At 46.8% G+C, this 23,864-nt stretch overlaps 1 protein-coding gene across 1 annotated transcript in view; it reads left to right on the top strand.

The window, feature by feature from the left end:
* The first annotated feature begins 7,721 nt into the window (after nt 1–7,721).
* LOC135809606 (uncharacterized) overlaps nt 7,722–23,864 on the top strand; it is a 23,829-nt gene continuing 7,686 nt past the window's right edge. Inside the window, exons 1-16 of the mRNA XM_065322991.1 lie at nt 7,722–7,955; nt 8,586–8,762; nt 9,600–9,856; nt 10,348–10,651; nt 11,262–11,539; nt 12,134–12,298; nt 13,727–13,767; nt 15,590–15,693; nt 15,983–16,283; nt 16,908–17,071; nt 17,325–17,669; nt 18,340–19,054; nt 19,682–20,302; nt 20,671–20,931; nt 22,250–22,783; nt 23,186–23,311. Of these exons, the coding sequence (XP_065179063.1) occupies nt 8,601–8,762; nt 9,600–9,856; nt 10,348–10,651; nt 11,262–11,539; nt 12,134–12,298; nt 13,727–13,767; nt 15,590–15,693; nt 15,983–16,283; nt 16,908–17,071; nt 17,325–17,669; nt 18,340–19,054; nt 19,682–20,302; nt 20,671–20,931; nt 22,250–22,783; nt 23,186–23,311 (4,378 nt within the window). The 5' untranslated portion in view covers nt 7,722–7,955; nt 8,586–8,600. The remainder of the gene's footprint in view (nt 7,956–8,585; nt 8,763–9,599; nt 9,857–10,347; nt 10,652–11,261; nt 11,540–12,133; nt 12,299–13,726; nt 13,768–15,589; nt 15,694–15,982; nt 16,284–16,907; nt 17,072–17,324; nt 17,670–18,339; nt 19,055–19,681; nt 20,303–20,670; nt 20,932–22,249; nt 22,784–23,185; nt 23,312–23,864) is intronic.

The following is a 23,864-nucleotide window of genomic DNA, read 5'->3' as shown; positions in this document are numbered from 1 at the left end:
CAACTTTTGAGCTTTTTCTGAAAATCTGGATGCGATTTCAGCAACTAGCACTTGTTTTGGCACGGTTGCGAAAAGCATAAGTTGCGAAAAATTATGGCATCTTTGGGAAAGGGCTACCCTGTTTGCCCCAGCGTCATCATACGCGTACCAAATCACTGCTGAGCGTGCAGTGCAACTGTTTCGTCCTTTGTGGACTTATCAGTGCAGCACAGAGAAAATGAGGCCGAACCTGATAAGTAAAGTAAATTATCGTGTCCGTTCCCGAAGGGAACTCACGACGGCCGCTAACACCCGATAAACCCTAGCGGCAGATGCAGCGCCTAACGGTGGGGGTGAGTGGGTAAGCCTCACAACCACTGGCACAAGTGCCGAGAACGACCCCATTAGCTGCATCCATGTACCCCTTGTGCCTGGCCACAAGTTCCCAGTTGACTGTGGGTAGCAGCACGGCTGGAAAAAACCGCTCCCAGGCAGGACTTGAACCAGGTACCTCTCGTATCTCAATCATGGTCTTTGACCAACCCACTGTGCCTGCCTGGTCCCCCCCCCGCCGAACCTGATAGCAATAGAAAATAAATTTTACAAAGCCAGATCTATTAGGTGGCAGACTACCCAAAATTCCCTGAAAAATCGAATTTGTAAATTCGTATCGAGTGCTACATCAGTTGAAAGAGCATGAATAGCTGCAAAATCTCTGAACATTTGTCTCGATCTGACCAGCCGTTCAAGAGTTATGGCCGAAAATGTGCCCTTGCAAGGAAAGATTTTTTTGTTGCACGCTGCTACGTTCTTTTGATAGTCAGACCTATTGTATTCCCTGTATTTGTATTTGTATTTTTTTATTTTACATTGCAAGTCAAACGGGCAATCATGCCCAATCTTATGATGACGATGGAAAGGGAGAAAAGATTTTTAAAAGAACAAGATTAGATAACCTGGATAAGTGGAGTGAAGAAAACAATGAGCCTAGGAATCTCTCTCAGGGTAAGGGTAAGGATCATCCTTGGCCACGAAAGTAAACTTTCAATGGACGTGTCATAACATTTAGTGATGAGATCTGCAAGGTCGACACGGCTGTGTGAGGAAGTCAATATTACTGTAACCATGGTAACTCGGAGTCCGGGCCCTGGTCTGGTGAGCGAGGTCCAATGGAGACTGCATTGAGTGGTGGGTAGTTTAGAAGTTCTGAAACTTCTCGAAAAGCACTCCTGTGTTTCGTGTATCCATCTATTTTGTCTACTAGTATCTCTCCCTCTCACTGTCTCACCCTGGCTGTCTGTCTGTCTGTCTGTATGTGCGTACGCGTGTCTCTCTGTGTCTGTGTGCATTGGTATTGAGTCCGAACTCTCTTGGGTGCCCCACATTGAGATGCTGTTCAGACTCCCAAGCACTGTACAATAATATTGTACTTATAGAACACTGCGCATCGTGTGTTTCCGACTATATAAAGCCGCACTTATAGTGCTGGCAACTGAAATCCGACCCCCTGAGCAGTGCGCTCACATCGCAAAGACCCGAAATAGAGGCCGCTAGAAAGTGAACGCGCCGCCCAGGGGTCGGATTTCAGTTGCCAGCACTGTAGTACATCAAAGTACATGACTCGTGGTTCACCCCCAAAACGACCGTGTCTTTGTCTGTGTGTGTGTCTCCGCGCGCCTCTGTGCCTGTCTGTCTGCCTGTCTGTTTGTATGTATATACGTGCATGTATGTCTGTCTCTATTTCTCTATCTCTACTCTTTTCTTCCAAGACTGAAGAAAGTTGACTGCACCACCACCACCACCACCACCACCACCACCACCACCACCACCACCACCGTTGCACTCTGCGGCCGATCGCATACACTTCCTACACCAGCAAGAGGTTTTCTTCCAGCACTGCCATATTATAATTCCTTTGGATGAGTATAGGGTAACTTCGAGATTCTGCAGTCATGCACAATAATTATGATACTGCAGTCACGCTGCGGCTCAGTAAGCCCCAGTTCTGCATGAAATACAGCTCATGGACTAAGAGCTCAGTGGGAACAACACAACCCCGACGTCTGTCCAAATGAGCAGAAAGTGATTCTACTTCCATGCAAACAGCGATTTCGGACGAGTGGAGCAATGCGCCGTCGATTCCTGTAGATGAGCCGATTTGGTGACATGAGACTAGCGTCACATAAAGACGTAGTAAATTACTTTAAAGTATTTACCGAAAAAAACTTGAAGAACGTGAGAGCAGCGATACAGACCTGGAACAGTAGGTGAAATACATAGTAGCCTTAAACAACGCATTGATAATCCAAATCCATCGCCATCACCATCATGACATTAGGGCATCAGGGACAATTTAAGAGCGGAAAGTCAAAACACCTGAATTCAACTCTGTCACCGAGACCGAATACATCCAAAGTAAGAGAAAGACTCTTTGGAGGATGGTGAGTCCAGTGGAGACGAAGCTCGAGTGAGGGAAATGCGAACTGTAGCTGAGCCGTAGAGTGCGAAGGTGAAGCTAGGAATGTTCGGCCAGGTCTACCAGAGATCACAAGACCTGCGTGTGGTCGAACAGGCGCCAGGCGAACATGAGCGGGTGACGAGAGATGGAAGTGTTCTCTAGCCGTAGATTATGGCAGTATAAAGTTGAGGGAGCGCCATCATCGAGTAAGGAGAGTCTACACGTGTCAGCGACGAGCTTGTCATTGACGCACTCTCTCATTGCCTCACGGGTATGAACAGAAGGCATCGACAGTGTTCGCCAAAGCAATGGCAGTGATTTAATTCTTCGATCTTACCCTGGGTGCCCCTCGATTTCGACGCTCTATGCCGTTAGGGGATTTCTATTGATGTTGGGCGAGCTATTCCGAGTTCCTTTCATCAGCAGTGGTTCTGCTCTCGCTTCTGTCAGCGGAATGCTGACGGCTTGCAAAGTTGCAGACAACCAGTCATTGTCGCTTGTCAAGTCACAGTGACCCAGACGTAAGATTGCTGCTGTGGCAGCAGCAGAAACAGTAATAATTATTAGAGAAATATCCATGGATGCGAACAATAGACCATGCCTATACTGAACAGGCTCCTATTATTTAGGTTACATTATGCATACTGTGGTGACCAGCCTAAGATTATTAGTATGATCAAGAGTGCCAGAGTGCTCAAACTGACAAGTAAGTGAGCCCTGCACATTCATACAGTGATAGACAAACTTGGAGTTGGAGCACACTCCATGGCAGTGACATGTACAATGTGCATTGTAGCAGAGACATGGCCAGACGGAGAAGGCATCATTCACACATTGATAATCGGCACTGATACTTGTACTGGATGCATAGTATTAGTTATCAGTGATATGACTCTTCGCGTTGCACAGCATCACCTCATAGCTCATTCTTTACTCTTTGCCACAGTGATTAGGACATCTAACTAAGTTACTTGCACCATAGGCATAGGCTTCATGCAGGAGTATGGTATGAGTATGGAAATGTACCTCCAGTATCTACATTGTACAGGACACAATCTGCGGACAGAACTGTTTCGTTCTTTGTGGACCCATTAGCGCAGCACAAAAATGAGGCCGAACTTGATAGTAATGGAATTTTTTTCCAAAGCCAGATTTAAACCAGGCCCGAACGTACCTTGCCAGAGTGCTCAAACTGACAAGTAAGTGAGCTCTGTACATGACACATGTAGCAATTCACTGAACAATTCTAAAAGCAGAACTTGGTGGTCAAGCGCACCTTTCCAGCTTCGTTTTTACTGTACGAAGTCAAGCCGTTGAGGGCGACAGGCACGCTTTAGCGGAGATTCTCTGTGTGCCTACCAAATATATCACTCTCTGTCTCTCTGTCTCTGTCTCTGTCTCTCTGTCTCTCTCTTTCTCTCTGTCTCTCTCTCTCTTTGTCTCTCTGTGTCTCTCTCTGTGTCTCTCTGTGTCTCTCTCTGTCTCTCTCTGTCTCTCCCTCCCTCTCTGTCTCTCTGTCTCTCTGTCTCTCTCTCTGTCTCCCTCTCTGTCTCTGTTTCTGTCTCCCTCTGTCTCTCTGTCTCTGTCTCTGTCTCTTTTTGTCTCTCTCGGTGTCTCTCTCTCTCTGTCTGTCTGTCTCTCTCTGTCTCTCTCTCTGTCTCTGTCTCTCTCTCTCTCTCTCTCTCTCTCTCTCTCTCTCTCTCTCTCTCTCTCTCTCTCTCTCTCTCTCTCTCTCTCTCTCTCTCTCTCTCTCTCTCTCTCTCTCTCTCTCTCTCTCTCTCTCTCTCTCTCTCTCTCTCTCTCTCTCTCTCTCTCTCTCTCTCTCTCTCTCTCTCTCTCTCTCTCTCTCTCTCTCTCTCTCTCTCTCTCTCTCTCTCTCTCTCTCTCTCTCTCTCTCTCTCTCTCTCTCTCTCTCTCTCTCTCTCTCTCTCTCTCTCTCTCTCTTTCTTTCTTTCTTTCTTTTTCTCTATATGGGAGATTCATGATTCCATTTCTCTCCGAGGGCCGTGAATCTCTCTATCTCTCCCTCCCACACACGCAACACACATAAAGCCTATAAACGCTCAAACAGGCATCTACAGGTACATAAGACTTATAATGTACATCATGCATACACACGAACACACACACACACACACATACACACAAACATGTGCATACACGCGCCTACTCACGTGCACACGCACACACGCACACACGCACACAAATACAAACACGCACTGGCACACGTGCGCATGCGTCATGTAGCGGTACAAAAACAAAAATAATCATGAATAGGAACATTATAACACTACTGGCTTGTTAGTTTTCGTAAATAGCTACATGACAGTACTTACTTTACTTCACTTTCCCGTGGGACGCGCTTGCTTTCCCTGAAACGAATGCACCTGTTATCACTTCTGACACTCTGTGGATTGTGTTGCACGGTGCTATCGCTGGTACAGACAGTCATGATGTCAGCTTGGGTGACTTGGAGATGGACCTGCCAGACTGCTGTACGGTCTGTGTAGGACATCAGCCACGTGACAAGTATCACAAACTGTGTGCCCCTTTCACTCCGTTGCTGCTATGGAGTGATAGGTAGGAACTCCGACTGACGGACTGTTCGCCCTGATGATCCTCAACACAATCACGCTTTTCAACTACTTGGCTACGCGATCGCGCCATTCATGGTGGCGCCTCTGGCACTGATGTGGGGGCACTGCCTCATGGGTGCTCACTTGATCTCGTCCTGTAGCACACAATTAAATACCCCTCCAAACCCCAAGCCCAGCTGTATTAAACTTATAACGACACTCTGGCAGGAGGAGGAGAAGAAGTGAGACCGACTGAACTGTAATTTTTCTTGAAATACAGAATGGCATCCCAGCTCGAGTTGTAGCGTCACATCCTGTGGATTCACCTGTACTGCCCGTGGATCTAAATGTAGAGTCCACAAGTCCCACGCTAGTACAGTCAATTGAAATGAAAAAACTGTGGATTTGTTTTTTTACCAATCAAAGGGCTGGACACGTGCGATACATACGGTACGGGCAGGCAGCGGTTAGAAGCCAACATGGGCTTTCATATTCTTTGCCTTTGGACTTTGATTTTGGGGCGCAGCTGCTGGCTTGCTTGGCATCTACTGACAGTACAGTAATGTCAAACCTGTTGGCCTACATTGTACTACTGACAGTACTGTTCTCTTGGTAATGTATAGTGTGTACGTGGATTTGTGTTCCACTACATGAAGTACATGTACATGTACATGTATATCTAGGCAGATCTATTCAAACCTTTGTGGGAATTGAGAAGGGGAAAAGTCTGAAAGAAAATGTGTGACTGTCACCTCCGCTGGCGCTGGACCAGGCACATGACAGGTTTATGGATTATTTCAGGCGGTAACTACATAGTTGTCGTCGACACGTGTAAGTCATTATTATAATTACTAATATAATGAATAACGTTGGTTCCGTGGGGGCGGAGATGAAAATAGTCTTCTACAGTGTACATTTATAAGAAAGAAAAAGGACCAAGGAACTACAAGTTACGATATAATGTCCACTAACACTATGTTATTTCTATAACTTAGAACCTTCCAAGTTGGAAGGCTGTTGGAGTGCGCATCCAAGATGTGCTAGAGCTGTTAGCCAGTTAGTTGTAGAACGTCAGTATAGTCGGTCAGTGTCGTGCAATGTTATCGCATGAGCTAATTGTTCAGTAACTGGTGGTGTTAGTGGACATTATAGCGTGACTTGTAGTTCCTTGGTCCTTTTTCTTTCTTATAAGTTGATCTTAGCTCTCCATCCGAGTACATTGTACATTGTATAGGAATACATAGAAAATAGTCTTCTAGAGGCTGTCGAAGTGCTGACGTCCCGCTGCCTGAAAACTCGTAGCTACACGTTCACGTAGCGGCATCACTTTGATTGGGACTCGTGCAAATCGCGAGTTCTGATAGGACCACAGAAAGCAGTTTTCGGCCATCCCATACCATACATAGCCCTTCCACACTTACTGACTTAGGTCCCTGTGTATGACAGACTACAGTCAGTAGTGGGTAGACTAGAAGTAGTGGGTAGACTACAGTACTAGTCTGTAGTCAGTAGTGGATAGACTACAGTAGTGGATAGACTACAGTAGTGGATAGACTACAGTAGTGGATAGACTACAGTAGTGGGTAGATTACACATAACCATTGATAACCTCCTCAGCAGTAAACATGCCTTGATGGCCACACAGGACCAGGTTAGGTGATCCGGTTATGGCCTGAGTCACCTGACCAACCAGACCGGGTCCGGTCGGCCTGTGCATGTGTAGCGTCGTTACCATGGTTACTTGTCGTCGAGATGTAACTAGTTTCTCCCTGACTCTGACTCTGAGTCTGAGGCTTCGCTAGCGCTGTCAGTGTCAAGCCATCGTGCCCGGTTTTCCTGCTGAGTGTTCAGGTGTTCACCTGCACCTGAGAGATGGGAGTTCTGATTTTCGCTTGCCGCTGGACACTGAGGAAACGAGCCCAGAGTTGGCTGGTCTCAGAACCAAAAGCGATCACCGCAATAGAAATAACAGAGATACCCATCATTGTTTCTTGGCCGGCGACTACATGAAAAGCCGAACGACAGTACAGGCACAGCAATAGCTAAGCAAAAAATCAGCTACAGCTTCTCCTTCCCTACAAAGTGAAAACTACAAACTCAGCGGCAAGGTGAAAATAATCTGATTCTCGCTCGCGAGCTCGCCAGTCAAAATGATTCACTGCATGCTCTGCCACTGCACCGGAACACGACAAGCGCAGGTGTAATGCCACTTGTCACCACCTGTCCAAGTAACCAGGCGTTACGCCCGGTGTCAAGAAGCAGTGACGTCAGACTTCGACGGCCTATTCATGGTGTTGTCAGTTCTATTCGGATGCCTTCTGCCGCCTTGGGAGTTGGAACACTTAGAATATCAACAAGTAAACAACGGCTTAGTTTTGGGGGCTGTCCGGGTTATATCGTTTCCGTTCCATTCTTATGCCATTGTGGCTCCTCTCCTAGGACCGATCCTCATAGAGTTCCAACACGAACCTACCTCGCTTTTTTTTATCACTACATCAGTGCGTGCTATTACTAGTAATACTAGTGACACTGAGACAGCCACATACTGTCATAGTCATTCGCTTGTCTGAACCGGAACGTCAAGAAGTCAAAAGGGATGTCAACTGTCGGAAGTCACGGCAAATCATTTCAACTAACTTGCCACGATCAACGAAGTAAGTTAGTTGCAGCAATCTCCAACGAAATCATCGCGGGTCCAGTCATCTGCTACCTGTACTCAATTTGGTATCGACCGCCTACCAAACATGTCTCTGCCGCCCCTATATAACTGCAGCATCAGTCCGACTTATTCAGTCGCCACCGAACATTCAGAACGATACGAAACCTTCTTCCAGTTGGAAGAGATCTTTTCGGTCCGAAGCATATTTTCTTCTCTATATTTGCTAGTCCCAGGGTAAGGAAGGCGTTGGAGAAGAACGGCCAAATCCTTGGTCTTCCAACAGGTAAGTGCTAGCTATCCGTGCCGTGAGGATTATGTTACGGTTATTATCTTGTAGGAGAATGGTGAATTGGAAGTTGCTTAGCGCTTGTGTCTTGCCTTGTTACGAACGTCTTGACTCCGCAAAACATGATCTAATAATTTTTGTTTCTAGTAAAGAAAAGGTCTCCTTTCCTATGGCTTAGCATGAGTCATTCCGCAATGGCCCTGGGCTCTTGAAAGACCTCATAGGGACTGTCAGGCTCACCTTTTGCTGGACTTTCCAGGTAGTGGTCTACCCACCAACTCACCAATCTTTGTGCCAGCCATGAAGATTTTTGGAGATGTAGCCTTGCATAGCATGAAAGTCGCAAAGAGATGAAACTAAAATGTTCAAGATTGTGATTTCTGCTTGTTTGTTCCGTAGTCTACACGGTTAGCGTTAGTGCTCCATATTCTTGTGATGTTTTTATCATTATACTATCGCTCTGTTTGCACAGTTGTGTACCATGTGTGAACATGGTGAATGGAGCTGAAAAGACCCAGGGAAAATGATTCATTTGAATTTGCGAGCCTTTCGATTTTACCGGGGGTAATACCCGTTTAGGTACCCGTGGATGTTATCATAGTGAGTAAATTCTCTTGTCCTCCGCAGTTCTATCACCACATCATGCATAAGATGGGTGGTGGTGCGAAGGACGCCATGCACGCTCTGCTGTTACTGGTACTATTGGCGTCAGTGTCAGAGGGCAGCCATTTCCGTGGAGGCACAATATCATGTGGTCCAGACCCTACGAGCAACGGGGGATTTGACAACAGCGGTAATGCCAAGGTCAGTGGTAGACTATTTTAGCAGTTTCCAGTGTTAATGTGTTCCAGTTATCATTGGTGGTTTAGAACTGTTTGGCTGAGTGTCGATCTTAATCTACATGTACATGGTATGGCTAATGCCAGCACTGAAGGATATTTTGCACATGTTGTGATTTTCTGAGGCCCTAGTGTTGGTGAGAGTCGTATTCAAAAAATCCGACTCGACTTACACTGCCTCACCCTGGTGTACAGTTTGCAAACGAGGAGTTTCTGTACATTGTGTGTCACCGCACCGCACGGCACGGCACCGCACGGCCCTACCCTTAGCCTTAGCCTAGCTTGTGCGCACGAGTACACAGTGGAATAGTCAATACCACGTATATGTACGCTCATATCTCCGGATCTCAAAGTCACAGGAGGTGCCTGTGTCTACCTGCCCACCGGGCAGCCTTTGGCCTGTGGCCTGTGGGCGAGTTTCGGCGGAAATGTTGCTGCTTAGAAGTACTCTGCTATTTTTATTGAAATAATGACGTCATATGCCAGATCTCTGGCCCTTCCGGGAATTCCCCTTTGAAACATGTGTGTGATTCAGAGTAGCGGACATTTCGAAATTGCTGGCAGTGCTCAGTTCCTGACCACCCGGAAAAGAGAGATATGAGTGTATTTGTACCAATACCATGTCTGCATGCAGTACGAGCTGTGGATAAATTTCGGTTCAGAGGCAGAAAAAGAAGGGGAGCTGGTACCCATCATGGCCCACCATCAAGACTTCATCAAGGCCGTTGGTGCTGAGATTGTAGAAATGGAATGTCCTAACACTGCATCCATCTGTGCTGTCCCCTTTGCCCTTTGCCTACAGATACAGTGCAGCTATCGAGTTGCTTGGCGACTGAATTACCATTCTGGAACAGAGTGCAACGAAACCCAACGCAATAATGCAGTTCTTCTGAATGGGGAGGGAACTGACCTTGTCTGTCATGCGGGTTGCAGTGGAAGCATTGCAAAACTTTCCTATGTGTGCACAGAGTTTAGTCCACCACAGGAAGAGAACTGGTCGCAAGGTGGGAGAACTGTGCAGTACACATTTCCTGGAGCACCTTCACGGTTCAGCGCAAGGTAAGTTTATCTTTTAAAACTAGATCATGTGCCCAGTGCTTGTCAGCCTGATGGGCGGGGATAAACAGGTGGGTGACAATGGACAAAGGAAGAAGGAGAAAATATTCCGGATGTGAGCATTTCAGTGGGTAAGACGAGTAAGCTAAGGAGCTCATTCAGCCTTCTACTTAGCACCAGCTGTCCTAGGTATTTGCCCTCGGCTTTCACTTCTTTGCGCATTGCTCACTTAAAATACTTACACTGGCTGTTTATATTGCTATGTAGCAAGTTTGTGAATGGATCGTTCATAAGTTTGAGGAAGGTCGTAAGGGAAGGTCTAACAAATTTCGACTGTCATGAGAAGCGGAGAGTTTTCCAGTTAGACATTAGTCACATTATCACAATGCATTCAATGCATTTATTTATTTATTTATTTCTGCATACAAATAATCAGCCATGCCTGCAGTGAAGAAAATCATCTTTTGTAAATTACATTCTCCTGTGTGATTCAGGCTTGCTACCTGCTGCTGGATCGCAACTCTTGCAAGGTATGCTCGCGCATCCTTGAATTTTGTTCTGCCAATATCAATGGATCTTGGAAGACGATCGGACACGGGAATGATAAATCACAGTCCATCGTCCAATCAGCCGGCAATCAGGAGACTGCAGCACGGTTGTGCTCAGAATCTGTCCATTCACACTGCGGACGCGGACGGCGATATTGTGCGATGTAGATGGGGCACGACTAGCAACAGGTATGGTGAAGACGAGTGCGGAGATATCTGCTCACCGCCGGAGGGTATAACACTAACATCAGTAAGTAGAGCGTACTTGCTTCGCTCTTTTGATAAAAAAACTTACATCTCGTTTGAAGACGATCAGGATATTTAGCACATTCAGAATATGCAGGCTGAAGTTGGCTCAAACACCGAACTCTTTATTTTGTCATTTTACCTTCATTGTGGCCAAGAGTGAGCTTTACAGCCGCCCACATATACATGAACAATATTTGTTTCGATCCTGGGAAACATGTCAGAAACCTTTATAATAACAGTTGCTCTTGTAGCAGCTGAGCACTCTCATGTGGGATAGTGCCTTTGCTGTTTGCATTACGCAGAGCTCATTGACTTGTCAGTTTGAGAGTACTCTACTGACGAGGTACGTTCGGGCCTGGTTTAAATCTGGCTTTGGAAAATTTATTTTTCATTGCTATCAGGTTCGGCCTCATTTTCTCTGTGCCGCGCTGGTGCGTCCACAAAGGACGAAACAGTTCTGTCCGCAGATTGAGTGATATGACAGTTGCTGTAACTCTTGGCAGGATTCCTACTGGGGCAATTCTTCCCTCACTTTTCCAATTTGTGAAGGTTTGATTTGCATCATGTTGGCTGACCTGCTCGCTTTGTCTTTGCCGCTTGCTTGTGTGTAGGAGCCATGCACACTATATGTCCCACCAACACTGGAGGCAGGTAAACTACATGCAGTCTCCATTGTTTTCGAAGACTTTGCCGGAAACGATCCGAACGGCGCCCCGATGAGTCAGGTTTCGCTCCAGTTCTTGCTGGACGTGCAGAGTTCAACGCAAGCCTGCTCCTCGCGCCCCGTGCTAGTGGCACCCAGCCCCGAAGACAAAACCTGCATTCCCATAGCTCCGAACACCGAGTATCGGGTCAAGCTCAGGGCCAGACAGACCTTGTCGAGTAACATGTAAGCACTAGTATCAGCATAACACTAGTATCAGCATAATACTAGTATCAGCATAATACTTTTCAAGTTTTTTGAAGTATTATGTGTATGACTGAGTCTCATGATTGGGTGTCTGATCACGTTACGAAGAAGTCACAACTCAAGTGAAGTAATTTTTACACCAATTGCACTTTTAAAACAGCCGTTTCCAGTGTGTCGTCGGCAAACGGCATTCCACAAATAACTGTAAATCATCTCACACACCCAGTCAACACAGGTAAGGAAACAGCACTGATAGTACAGGATTGGAAACAGCACTGATAGTACAGGATTGGAAACAGCACTGATAGTAAGGAAACAGCACTGATAGTAAGGAAACAGCACTGATAGTAAGGAAACAGCACTGATTGTACAGGATTGAGGTGGTAAAGCTGGCTGCAAATCTGCAGACGAAACCCTCTCGCACACACTTCTCTTGCGCATTGTTTTCTTCACACGTGGGTGCAGCTTGTCTGCATAACTTGTCCCATGCCCAAAAAGCAAAGGGATCGTTCTGACGTGTTGCACACCCTGCCCTGTGCTGTTGCTGCTGCCGCTGCTGCATGATGTCTCCAGTATTTCCGGCTTCAGCATTACTCAACCTGTTGGCATGCAGAGAAGCAGTATTTCTAACATCCAAAGCAATGGTGTGTACTACGGAGAAGTGGAGCTCAACTGGACGCCTAGAGTGGAGCAGTACGGTCCACACGTGTTCTGCTTCCTGGCTACTGACAACACAGGGTACGTCTGTTACTGCGATTAGGAGCAATCTTGAAGTCCCGGGACTGTTTTTTCCAATTTTAATTGGCAAATGCAAGTCGTCCAGGGGTAGGGTTTGGTTGTTGTGAAAATGCTGTGGAAGGCTTTGGCCGAAGTCTTTGTCACATATCTCATGTTGGTATAGGATGCTCATGGCACCGAGATCAGGAAAAGGGCATACAGCTAAAGATATGGGGATGGGAGCAGCCAGTCTGACACTTGTGTAATGCTCATTTTCAGAAACAACTCCTGTCGTGCTTGTAAGTTGTAATCTGGCGTTGCAGAGCAGTCTGTTCATTCATAAACATATCAGAGATCCAAGTTTGGGCCCTCCAAACTCCTACACATTTGCTGACGAGCACGCGGCATGATTTAGTATGGAGTGAGATAATGGTTCTGGTTATTACCAAGGGCGTCGGAAGCGGTACGACTGGTACGGCTCGAGCTGTACCACTTTTGACTCCAGGTGGTCCACGCGGAACGTCCGAATCCGGTGTAAAAATAATGGGGGTATCGAGTTTGTACATGACCACGCGTGATCGTGAGACGCGATCTGTCACCGGTGCACCAGTCAGGGCACTGCACCGTGTAACGCGTGACTAGACTATCGACTACGGAACTGCATGGCATGTACATGTATGCGTCATGACTCCAAGATCTGACTTCGTACCTTTGGAGACCCTCTGAGAGGGGTATTTTGAGTGTTGTTTTTTTTAATTTCCCGGGGGACGTTTCCCCCCCGACCCCCTCTCACCGTCCAGCCGTACCACTTTCTACCTCCTTCCGACGCCCCTGATTACACTAGACTCAGGGTCCCTAGGGCATGTGTCATGTTAGATGGGTACATGTGTGTGTGTGTGTGTGTGTGTGTGTGTGTGTGTGTGTTTACGTGTGTGTGTATGTGCCTCCGGCGATGGGCGTCCAATGGTGTGTGTGTGTGTGTTTGTGTGTGTGTGTGTGTGTGTGTGTGTGTGTGTGTGTGTGTGTGTCCCATATGGTGCAGTGGTATGTGCAGCGATTTCCCATCGATAGGTTGCGGGTTCGATTCCCGACGATTATGGTCACACACGTCTTTCTTCTCTTTCTCAGACTCTTCCTGACTTTTCTTTCATTCTCCTGGGTGGTTACCAACAGCCAGTGCATGCCGGAGTATGTGGTGTGATGTGTGTGCGGGGAAAGAATGAAAAGACCAAAAATAGGGATTCACTGGCCAGAAAAAGTCACTTTGAATAGCTGTATGGTGTAGACCAGGCTGAATAGTGACGGTCAATTCTTCAGCCTTGCAAGCTGTTGAATGGTGCAATCCCAGCACAAGTTGCTATGACTTCTGCCGTAGCATTGCTATCATCACCTCCGGTGATAGGCATCAAGAAGGTGTGTGTTGTGTTGTGTGTTATTTTCTTGATGCAGGCAAACATCAGAGCAGCAATGTGTAACACTTATGGCTGGAGGTAATCTGTCAGTGCTCTCTATCTCTCGGTTCTGTCTGGCAGCCTGGCTTCCAAGCGAACCCAACTAGAACCTATTTTTGATAACATACCAGAAAAGACCTGCCCTTTCTCGCCTGGGGCTGTTTTGCCTCAGACTAAATTGAGTTACCATATTTCCGCGCATATAAAACCATGGCGTTATAGGTGAAACATCGCTGTTTTGGACCAAATTTGAAAATAGCCTCGGTTTTAACGCCGTGGCGCTAAAAAAAAGTGAGAGTCGCGTGCACGGAAAAAAATCGGCAGAGTATGAACTTCGAGTACTCGTACGGTGACGTTGCACGTTCATGTCGAGCATCCATGTACTTTCAATTTTCCCTGAAAATTTCAAATTTTGAACCTATTGTGTGGCATACAAACTTGTGTGAAGGTGCGGTGGCGGTATGTGACAGTGGGGATGGGTGCATGCAGAGAGAATCACCGCTACTGTAGGTTCACTGAAAGAATTTAACTCACCTTTAACGCCAGATGCGACTTCCTCCACATTGAATTTTGTTCACTTATAACGCCATGGCTTTATAAGTGAGGGTGGCCTTATATTCGGATATAACGCCATGGCTTTATATGCGCGGAAATACGGTATGTGTAAAATCTTGTATAAACTATGAAGCCATTGCTGGCATGCAGTTTTTCTGGAAATTATGGAGACATGCATTTAAACAAGACAATCATTTGCAGCACATACGTGTCTACACAAACCAGACTAATATTCAAAACCAATGGTCAGTCTTGAAACCGTGATCAGGCGGGTTGTACTCAAGAGAGGTATGTGCTTTCCCCACGGCCTTTCCCCGTCAACTTGTCTTGACGCTTGACTCAACAGTCAAGCCGGCGAGAAAGCATGAACTCCAATACTGCGAGCAATCAACTTTCTTACTATTATCGATAAGGTCCCTAGACTCCCTGCTACTGTTATATTAAAAAGCTGCGCAAATTTTGCGGACACATGAACAAGTATATTGGCGGTGAAAAGTGTGTCACAAGTATCTGAACAACAGGTAGTTTCCAAACTTGGCCCAACCATCAAATTTAAAAGCGACTGCCTATAGCTACCAGTACCAGGGAGTGCAATCGTACTGCCTAGTAGCCAGCTACGGCACGTGAAGAGTACCGGTACACCATGCACACCACTGCACTGATCCGTGTACTGTCTCTTTTGCAGCACGATCCGCTTATCACCTAATCTGCGAGTTACACCTGTTCCCTACACCTGTTCCCTACACCTGTTCCCGTAAAAGCTCCCAGCAATCTTGCGACGGCTTTTAAAAGAATTTACGGCAAAGGTCGAACTTTGCGGAATTTGTCATGGTCAAGAGATTGCGAATATTTGTGGGGACAGTACACATTGGTATAAGCTATTTTTGTAGCTTTTATACGCCATATACATGTACATGTACATGGTAAGACAGATGGGGTTTTATACAAGACAGTGTGGTAAGTCAAGATACTAGTAGTCTGGTGAATCAAAATTCCCAGGCTTCTCAATGCATCAGCATTTGATGAGTCGGATAACTGAAATACATTTTTGCTGACCAAAAAAAATTCACGGCTCGCGTGAGACTCGGCTGGAAACCGAGTGTTCCGCATCCGTAGGAACGCCACCACCCTTCAAGGATCAAGGCGCAGATGCAGCTCCTAAAGCGTTGCTGACCAAGCAGTGCATGATACCACTGCATACGACACGTGTCTATGTACCGATTCATAAGAAGTGGCTCTAGATTCTCTCAGGCCTCTGGTCTCTAAATCGTTCTCAACTGTGCTCAATCATTCTTGTATCCGACAGCTTCTATGCCAGAGATTGTTCCTGGCACTACACAGCCCAGCATTGCTACATCAGCCACAGTTCCTCACTACTACGCATCATTCTCGGTCGACTTCAATCAGCAGGTGAGTGACTGATGACGGATGTGATGCATGCATGCATGCATGTCAAGGGTCTTCGATGAACGTCTGACTGCTCCTCGATGTCTAGGCAGCTTCGGATTGCTGCATACATGTACCTGTCCATTGTGTCCATTTGTATGATGCATGCACTTGCATAGAGACACATAAGACCATGAATGTATATTCAGACTCAAACTGAGTGGTTTTAGCGCATGCACACAGATGCACAAGTTCAATCAAAAGCACAGTCCAGGATTTAGCTGGCCTTCGTCTACTATCTGTTTCTGCTCAGGTGTTCAAGTCAAATCGCCAGGCCAAGATCCGCATCTTAGAGGTCAATGGCTCCCGGACAACTGAGGTGTTCTCTCTTGTTGCCTCATCGTCGAAGGAGGTAAAGGTCGAACAACATCCGACACATGACAGCCACTACCGATTGACATTCGCCATTCCAGAGAGGCTGAAGGTTGGTCAGAGGTATGCCATCACCCTGGATTCAGGAGTGGTCGTAGGCACACAGAGCTGTATTGGCGGTGGTGTTCCATCCGAAGGTCTCACTGACACTTCTGTGTGGCAGTTTGTCACTGACCATACTAGTAAGTAAATATAGATTGAAACCAACATGCAATATAATTACCAGGGAGGGGTGATGATGGGGTGGGTGGGTGCGGGGAGATGGGTGATGATGGGGTGGGTGGGGGAGATGGGTGGGGGGGGGGTGGAGGGAGGGGGGGGGGGCAGGGGGAGGTTGGTAAAAGCAAGAGTAGGTATTTTACTTCTCTGCGACATACCAAGTAGTATGTATGAAGTATGTAGGATGGCAGTCGTGGTTTTTTGGCGGTAAAACAATCAGATCATCAAATGCTGTGTACTGATATCTTATAGACCCATGCAACCTCATCATTTCTTATAGACCCATGCAACCTATCATTTCTTATAGACCCATGCAACCTCATCATTTCTTATAGACCCATGCAACCTCATCATTTCTTATAGACCCATGCAACCTCATCATTTCTTATAGACCCATGCAACCTCATCATTTCTTATAGACCCATGCAACCTCATCATTTCTTTGGATGGCATTATGCGCCGATGTCCCTGGAAGGATTCTGCTGAGGGTATACCGTTTGTAGGATTATATGATTTATATCTTATAAAGCTATTCTTTGTGCTCACGGTTTTCCCCACTTACACTGTGCGTGTGTTGTCATGTGCAGCTGGTGATATATCTAGCAGAAACGTGTCCCTGATGCTACCTTACGGCAAGTCCGAGAATGACAATCAGCTTCAATTGGGTGATGGTCTGTCTTGTCACAGCCAGCCCCTGGCAACCGCTTCCAATGGATATCCACTGTGGGGCAACCAGCACTCAGACGTGACAGTGAGTTTCCTTCACAACAATGAAAGGCATTGTGGATGCTTCGACTGGAAACTAAGCTCAACTGCAATTCTCAAGTCTTATATCTATTGACATTTGTATAGGAAAAAATGGTTTCAGAGCAGACATCTGTATAGACAGAATAATCTTCCGCTTGGTACTATTATGTTGAAGGTCTTGGTGGATAACTGGAATGCTTTTATTAGCCTGCTCATCACTCACTGCATTCCATGTGCTTTGGTTGCTTGCTATGCAGATCTGTGAGAATGGAGTGATCATGCTGGATCAAGACCAACCCATCCGCCATCCCCAGGTGTTCCCCGGAAATTGGGCCACTCAGCCGACAATGCTGACACCCTACTGGTGTTTGGCCGACAATAACCACTCCAAAACGCTCCAGGACGGCCTGAGATCGCATGTCTGGTATCACTTCTACGAGCGGCAAGTCACCTCAGACAAAGATATGCTGGAGGACATCGAGAGCCTGATCATGGCCAAAGAGCGCCAAGCCGACCCATCATTCCAATTCACTGCAACGTGGGGTGCAGTGGTGACTTGGGAGAGGATCACGCCTTATCCTAGCCTGTACCAATACCAGCTGGTAAGTTCTCGGCATCTCGTGTTGCACTGGCTGCTGCCCGCGGTTATAGACATATTCGCATCGCCACACTCCAATCTAATCCCTCGGAGATCTGCAGCAACAATGGCGCAAGGACCTCAGGGTGGCGGTGGCGCATGCTGTCCCCATTTCACAACCATGCACTGTCACCACAAGCATTGCTGCATCTGCCTAGCCTGCCACAGTTACCGGTAGTTGCAAATGTCGTGTGGGTTCAGAGTCAAAATGCTTTCCCCGCCCGTTTAGAACACCTTAGACTGAAGTGACAACACAGACTAACATAGCGTGTGGCTGGCAATGGCAAGGTGTTTTGTTACCGCTAGCTGTAGGAACTGTCGCAAGCCTTGTTCTTCAATACCGTGTTTTCGAGAGTATAATGCGCACTGGAGTATAAGCCGCACCCAGAATTTTTATCACGAAATACCGACATCTACCCTATTAATCCTATTAATCCTATTAATCCTATTAATCACGGTTAATTTGACCAATTTGACCATGGTAGTATAAGCGGATGCACTGACGTTTCCGGGGATGTACTACTGGTGTTTAATGTGCGGCTTACACTCCGGAAAATATAGTACACTGTACCAGGCTTCTTATCCTGTGCAATAGTGTGTGTGCTGTGTGCTTTCGTTCTTGTGGCTCTGCTCAGCATAACACATTCCAAGGTGTCTTAGCGTCGGATGGACTCCGCTCATACGCTTTATACATCTATGACCCGAGCTCTATTCAGTGGTCTGTTCCTACTACACTTGATCCATATGCAACGTTTGGACATGCAGTGTCTGGATATTCGACACCAACACGGAATCATGCTGACAGCCGATCTGGGACATTCAGAATTGCTGACATTGATAACAGAGCGGTGAAAGCTTCTGATCCCAGTCTTCTGCAGACAGGTGGGGTGGGGGCTATTTATGTGCACAAACTGTACGATGCCAACACTTTCTCTGGACCCAGGCAGCGTTGTCTGACGTGGCATGCCTCTCAGCCAGAGCCCACAACCTGGCTTCAACATCTAGACCCATGCCCGTGTACCGTGAAGCAGGCCAGAGCTGACTCGAGGTTTGAACTTATTCGAAATCTCCTTCCAAGAATGTGTTTCCAGAATAGCGTTCCTTCGATCAACGGATCCTCTCAGGAGTGCTGTTACCGAACCCAGCAGCCTGGTCAAGGAGCATTTATTGAAGGCGCACCCGATGGCGGTAACTCGGTACGCTTCTCCTGGCTGAGCTATGAGCCGACTACAGTCAGCTCCCAGGAGACATTGCCGTATCAATGGTGCTGCAAGGACGAGGCACTTTGTCATCTGTTTAGGGAGAAACGACCAAGCCAGTCCTGTGATAACTACGAACCACTGAATTTTGGTAAGTAACCAATAATTATTTGTGACTGTGTTCTACTCTTTTAGAATGCTTTTTTGCTGCAAGTACATGTACGTTTTTGTGAGAGTACAATCAATCATGTGAGATGTTGTGGGAGAAATGGAATGTTACTTGAAAAAAATGAAATCTATGGTTTCTACTTCAGTAAGTAGGCTGGCTGTACACAGAAAGACACCCTCTATTGTAAAACACACCCTACAGTAAGAAACCCTCTATTATAAAATGGCACCCCACAGTATGAAACCCTCTATTTTTATTTGTGAAGGACAGACTGAGAGCAATGACTTGCTATCATTTAGGGCAACATTGATACTGGCCTATCTCGATTTAGAGATCTTGGTTGTCCGTCTCTAACGTGCGGGTAGCAGCCTTTTATTCTAATGTGACTATATTGTATCTACTCTCGGAGAGAGTTGCGGTTGCTCATAACATGCTCAATACACCAAGGTGCAGAACCTAGTACACACACCTGAAAAAAGGAATCAAAGCGTTTCTGCTGTAACTCTGAGTTTCACGGTTTTTGTTAACCGATAATCAGACAGCAACTACTCAGTATTATAGCAAATCAATTGTATCTATGTGCTTCTCCTTTACACATGATGCCTGCAGGATTTGCTGCCTTGCCGCTGGCTCAGGCCGTAAACAGTGGACAGTTCATTGTGGACGCACCGGGCACATTCCTTCTGCTGCAGTCGGCGTCCGATGGTCTTCGCGTCGAGGCTTTGTCTACTCAGCCGAGGCCCGGTGTAGTTGCCGGCATTACGAGCGTGGGGTTGACGGCTGAGGACGCGGATACTGTACTGGTGGACGTGTCGCCCGATGGAGCCTTGGTGTTCAGCGTGAATGGCATGCCGCTCACGAATAAAGTCATCCGAGTCTACTCCGATGAGGACGAGAACATCACAGTGGAGTGCTTGCAGTGGGGCCGAAACTGTCACCATCTCAACCATGCCCTAGTCTATAACACTACGTATCCACCCATCGGCATCAGCAACCACGAGGGCCTCACCGCAGTCATCACCAATCGTACTCACGGTAAAGTTGTGTTTGACAACGGGATTACATGGGACTTTTCCCTGATTCAACCTTGGAACACCATCACAGCGTCTGTAGGTGTGCCCCAAATGTCTTTGACCTCCATCGAGGGCCTCCTTTCCAGCAGCACGTTGCCTCCAACGAAGAAGGCAGTATTGGTTAACGCCACAAGTTCTGCAGCGCACATCAACCAATGTAAGTTTAAAAAAGCCAATCACGAGCATTGGTATTCACATCAAGCCTCCTTCAGTTTCAGGCAGCCAGGCACCATAGGCCGGCAGGGGGTAGGGCTGCTTTCTTGCTGTTGCAATTCCAAGTATTTTGTCTTGCCTGTTGGAAATGTTTGCCTACCGTAGCTGTTCTTTTCTTTCTTTTGAGTTTGGACGCATGTTTTCTGTGCGTATATGCATGGGTTTGTGTGTGGATGCTTGTATGTGGCTGAAGGAGTTTTTCACAATAGTTGATCTGCAGCTAGGCTGCCTATTCGGTGTAGTATTTTGGTCGCAGGTTCATGGGGCTGTCAACAAAGCTCTGATGACAATGTTTCTTTTTTGCATTTCCAGGGCGCCTTGAGTGCTCCGAGATACAGCTGGTGACAGACCCCAGGTGCTCGGCTGGGAATACATCCTCAGGATCACCCGTTATTCCAACCGCTCAACCAGTGACACTTCCTCCCGAGGAGGATGACTTCTGGACAATGGTAAATAAAACATGTGGCAACGATACACTGTGCCGGGAACTGGCCAACGTGACGGGAGATATAGAGCTGACGAAAAACATCACCAAAAAGGCGCGAGATGAGAAGGACAAAGATGACGACTCGAGTAAGTGCACCCCTAGATCAGTACTCATTGACCCTGCATAACGGTGTTACAAATTGCAAACACACTTATCTGCTATTCCTTCATGATTGTACTCTTTCCCGAATCATGAAATTTCTAGGAGTAGGAGATCCCCCATTGCAGGCCTGGAGCCTCTGGGTAATCCTTGAAATACAATACAAAATACAAAAAATAGATTGAAAGGAAAAGGACATAAGGATACGAGTTAAGAGTAACTCTCCATCACTGTAACCAGATCCTATATACAGTCAGAAAGTGCAATAACTAGGCACAAAACTGACATGGAGAGTTACTCTTAACTCGTATCCATATGTCCTTTTCCTTTCTACATTTATTTATGGCTCAACAACCGAGTTACAAAAAAACAATAAGAATGATTACAGTACATGGTCTGAGGATGGGCAGTATTTGCGTCACTTGATGTCACCAGAGCAGTACTGGCATGTTGGTGTGCATGCAGTGAAGTATAGTCCTTATGCACGTTGTACAGATGTACGAAGTTCTGTACTAGGACCGTAGGTGTGTACCTACCCGGTTGGGTGTTCATTGTGTGCTATACATGCGCATTTGACCCATTTAGCCTCATAATTCATGGCAAACAACCGCTTTTCCAGCTTCTTCACTTTGGGATTGAACTAACGACTAGCTAGATCTCTGCCGGAAAAAGTTTTCGTATGAAATGCCTTCAGGGCCCATTTCATAGTGGAATAGCAATGGTCCTGCACATTCAACACCCAACCAGGTCTACGGGATTCTACAAGATTCTACGAGATTCTACGGGATTTCGTGCATCTGTAGAACGTGCATAAGGCGGCCTGGCCTATTGTGTTTCCCAGCTACATGTATACACACATTGCTTTTGTGAACTCCTGCTGCCCAAAGCAAGAAGGAGGGGAGGGAAAAAAGTGAGATGTATGGACTGGCCGCAGCTCTTTTTACCACCCAAAATGGAATGTTTTGATCTTTCGGTGCTGTAGGAGTTGAGTCACAAACAAGGCACAACGTTTTAACGTTTCTACCACATATATTGAGAACATCACCATTCTTAATTCAAGAAACATTTCTCGTACAGCATTCCTTCTCTCCTCTGTACTAGATACAGAGGAGAGGGTTGCTCAGTGGGAAAATTGCAACATCTTGAACATGTTTAAAACTCTTACAGTATGTACCTCTCGTGCTATGATTGTGAGGACTGACTTCGTGATGGTAACCTGATTTGGACAGTAATTTGGAATTATCATATTTGTAATATACATACTTGTGTTGTGTTTGTATGTGTGTCTGTGTTGTGAATATCTAGAAAAGGGACGTTTTCCTGTCCGGACAGCCAATCCAGCGCTAAGGTGCCTTCAGGGCATATGCAACATTGACCTGGCTGTTCTCTCGGGAATACGCCGTGGTACGAAGTTCACATCAGTGCTGGTCGACCGCCACAACTCCTCCTTTCAAGTCATCTATGAAGACAAAGGCAAGAACAGATATCGATTAGCACTGAAGCGCAACGTCCCGGCTACCAATATTCAATTCGTCGCCATTGGCAACGACGGCCGTGTTGTCCTAATCCGTCCGGTCGCTTTCGTCTGCGACTGTGATAACGGCATGTGCACGGATGACTTTCTCTCCCCACTGAGTTCGCCACGCACACGCATCTACGGTTGTGAGTGTCCACAAGCGTATGACGGCACGTATTGCGAGCTAGACCGCGACGGGTGTAAGGCGGCGTTTCAGCCCTGCGCCAGTGGTGTGATGTGTATGGATGAACCTGCTCCGAATACTGGATTTCAGTGTGGTCCATGTCCGACTGGATTCTCCGGAGATGGGCAAACTTGTTTCGGTGAGAGCAACTTGCTTTGCTAGCAATTTTGATGTACCATTTCAGGTCCATTTGTGCAAAGAAATCTATCCAGTTCATCATTTTGTTCTCACCCCTGTAGTTCAGATGCGGTATTGGTGGAAAGGATATGAGTGTGGATCATATTTTAGAGGTGGGGTGGGGGAGGGGGGGGGGGGGGAGGTATAGCCCTGCAGCTTGTGTCTGTTGAATTTTATGTTTGATGGGGGAATGGGCATTGATAGCAACTGCTTTTTAGATGCAGCTGGCCAGGCTTATCGCTTTGGGTGCTGATATTGTGTTCACGAGTCTAAAGTATGAGTAGGAGTAATTTCACAGTGCTATGAATCTTCCTGAAGTCTTCTCACTGTTGCCTTTCCGGCGTTCCCGGCTGTGTTATTCCAGACCTGGACGAGTGTAAAGACATCAGTCCATCTCCATGTGCACAGGAATGTGTCAATACACAGGGTAGCTACCAGTGTGCGTGCAACAGCGGATTTCAGCTGGCTGCTGATGATGTAGAGTGTGATGGTAAGACACAGCGTTTTATGTTGTTGGCAAACCCTATAAAAATGTGACGTATTGTATTTATTCATATTTCTCTAGGGCAGTCCCCGCAGACCTATGGTCTCCTTGCGGGGTACCCTAGCCAATCTAGGATTGCGATACGAAATTGACTTGGTGAAGCAGCAAGGCGGACTGATGCCGGAACTGAGTTCCAGCGGTCAGCGGCTAAATAAGAAAGAGAGGAATAACCAAATCAACAGGAGGCTCGTGGCAGTACAAGTCCAAGCGAGACTTGAGACCTTGTGCAGGTGCGGCTACGTGCCTCAGAATTGGCACAAAGGCAGAAAAGGCGGCACAGAAGTGAGCTGGCAGAAGAATGAACGCATCTGAATACAAGAAGATACAGTTTAAGGGAGAAACGGATAGTGATGGGCGTGAGGTTGTTTCGTCAACCTGACTACTGATAGGACGGAGTAAGCACACGAGTCTGCAGTGTAATATCAGCACGTAGATGGTCGTTGTGTGTGTGTGTGTGTGTGTGTGTGTGTGTGTGTGTGTGTGTGTGTGTGTGTGTGTG

Source organism: Sycon ciliatum, chromosome 2 (genome assembly GCF_964019385.1).
Source record: "Sycon ciliatum chromosome 2, ocSycCili1.1, whole genome shotgun sequence".
In the NCBI taxonomy this organism is placed as follows: Eukaryota; Metazoa; Porifera; class Calcarea; order Leucosolenida; family Sycettidae; genus Sycon; species Sycon ciliatum.
The sequence above is the reverse complement of the archived record's forward strand: the minus strand, read 5'-3'. Positions and strand labels throughout refer to the sequence as shown.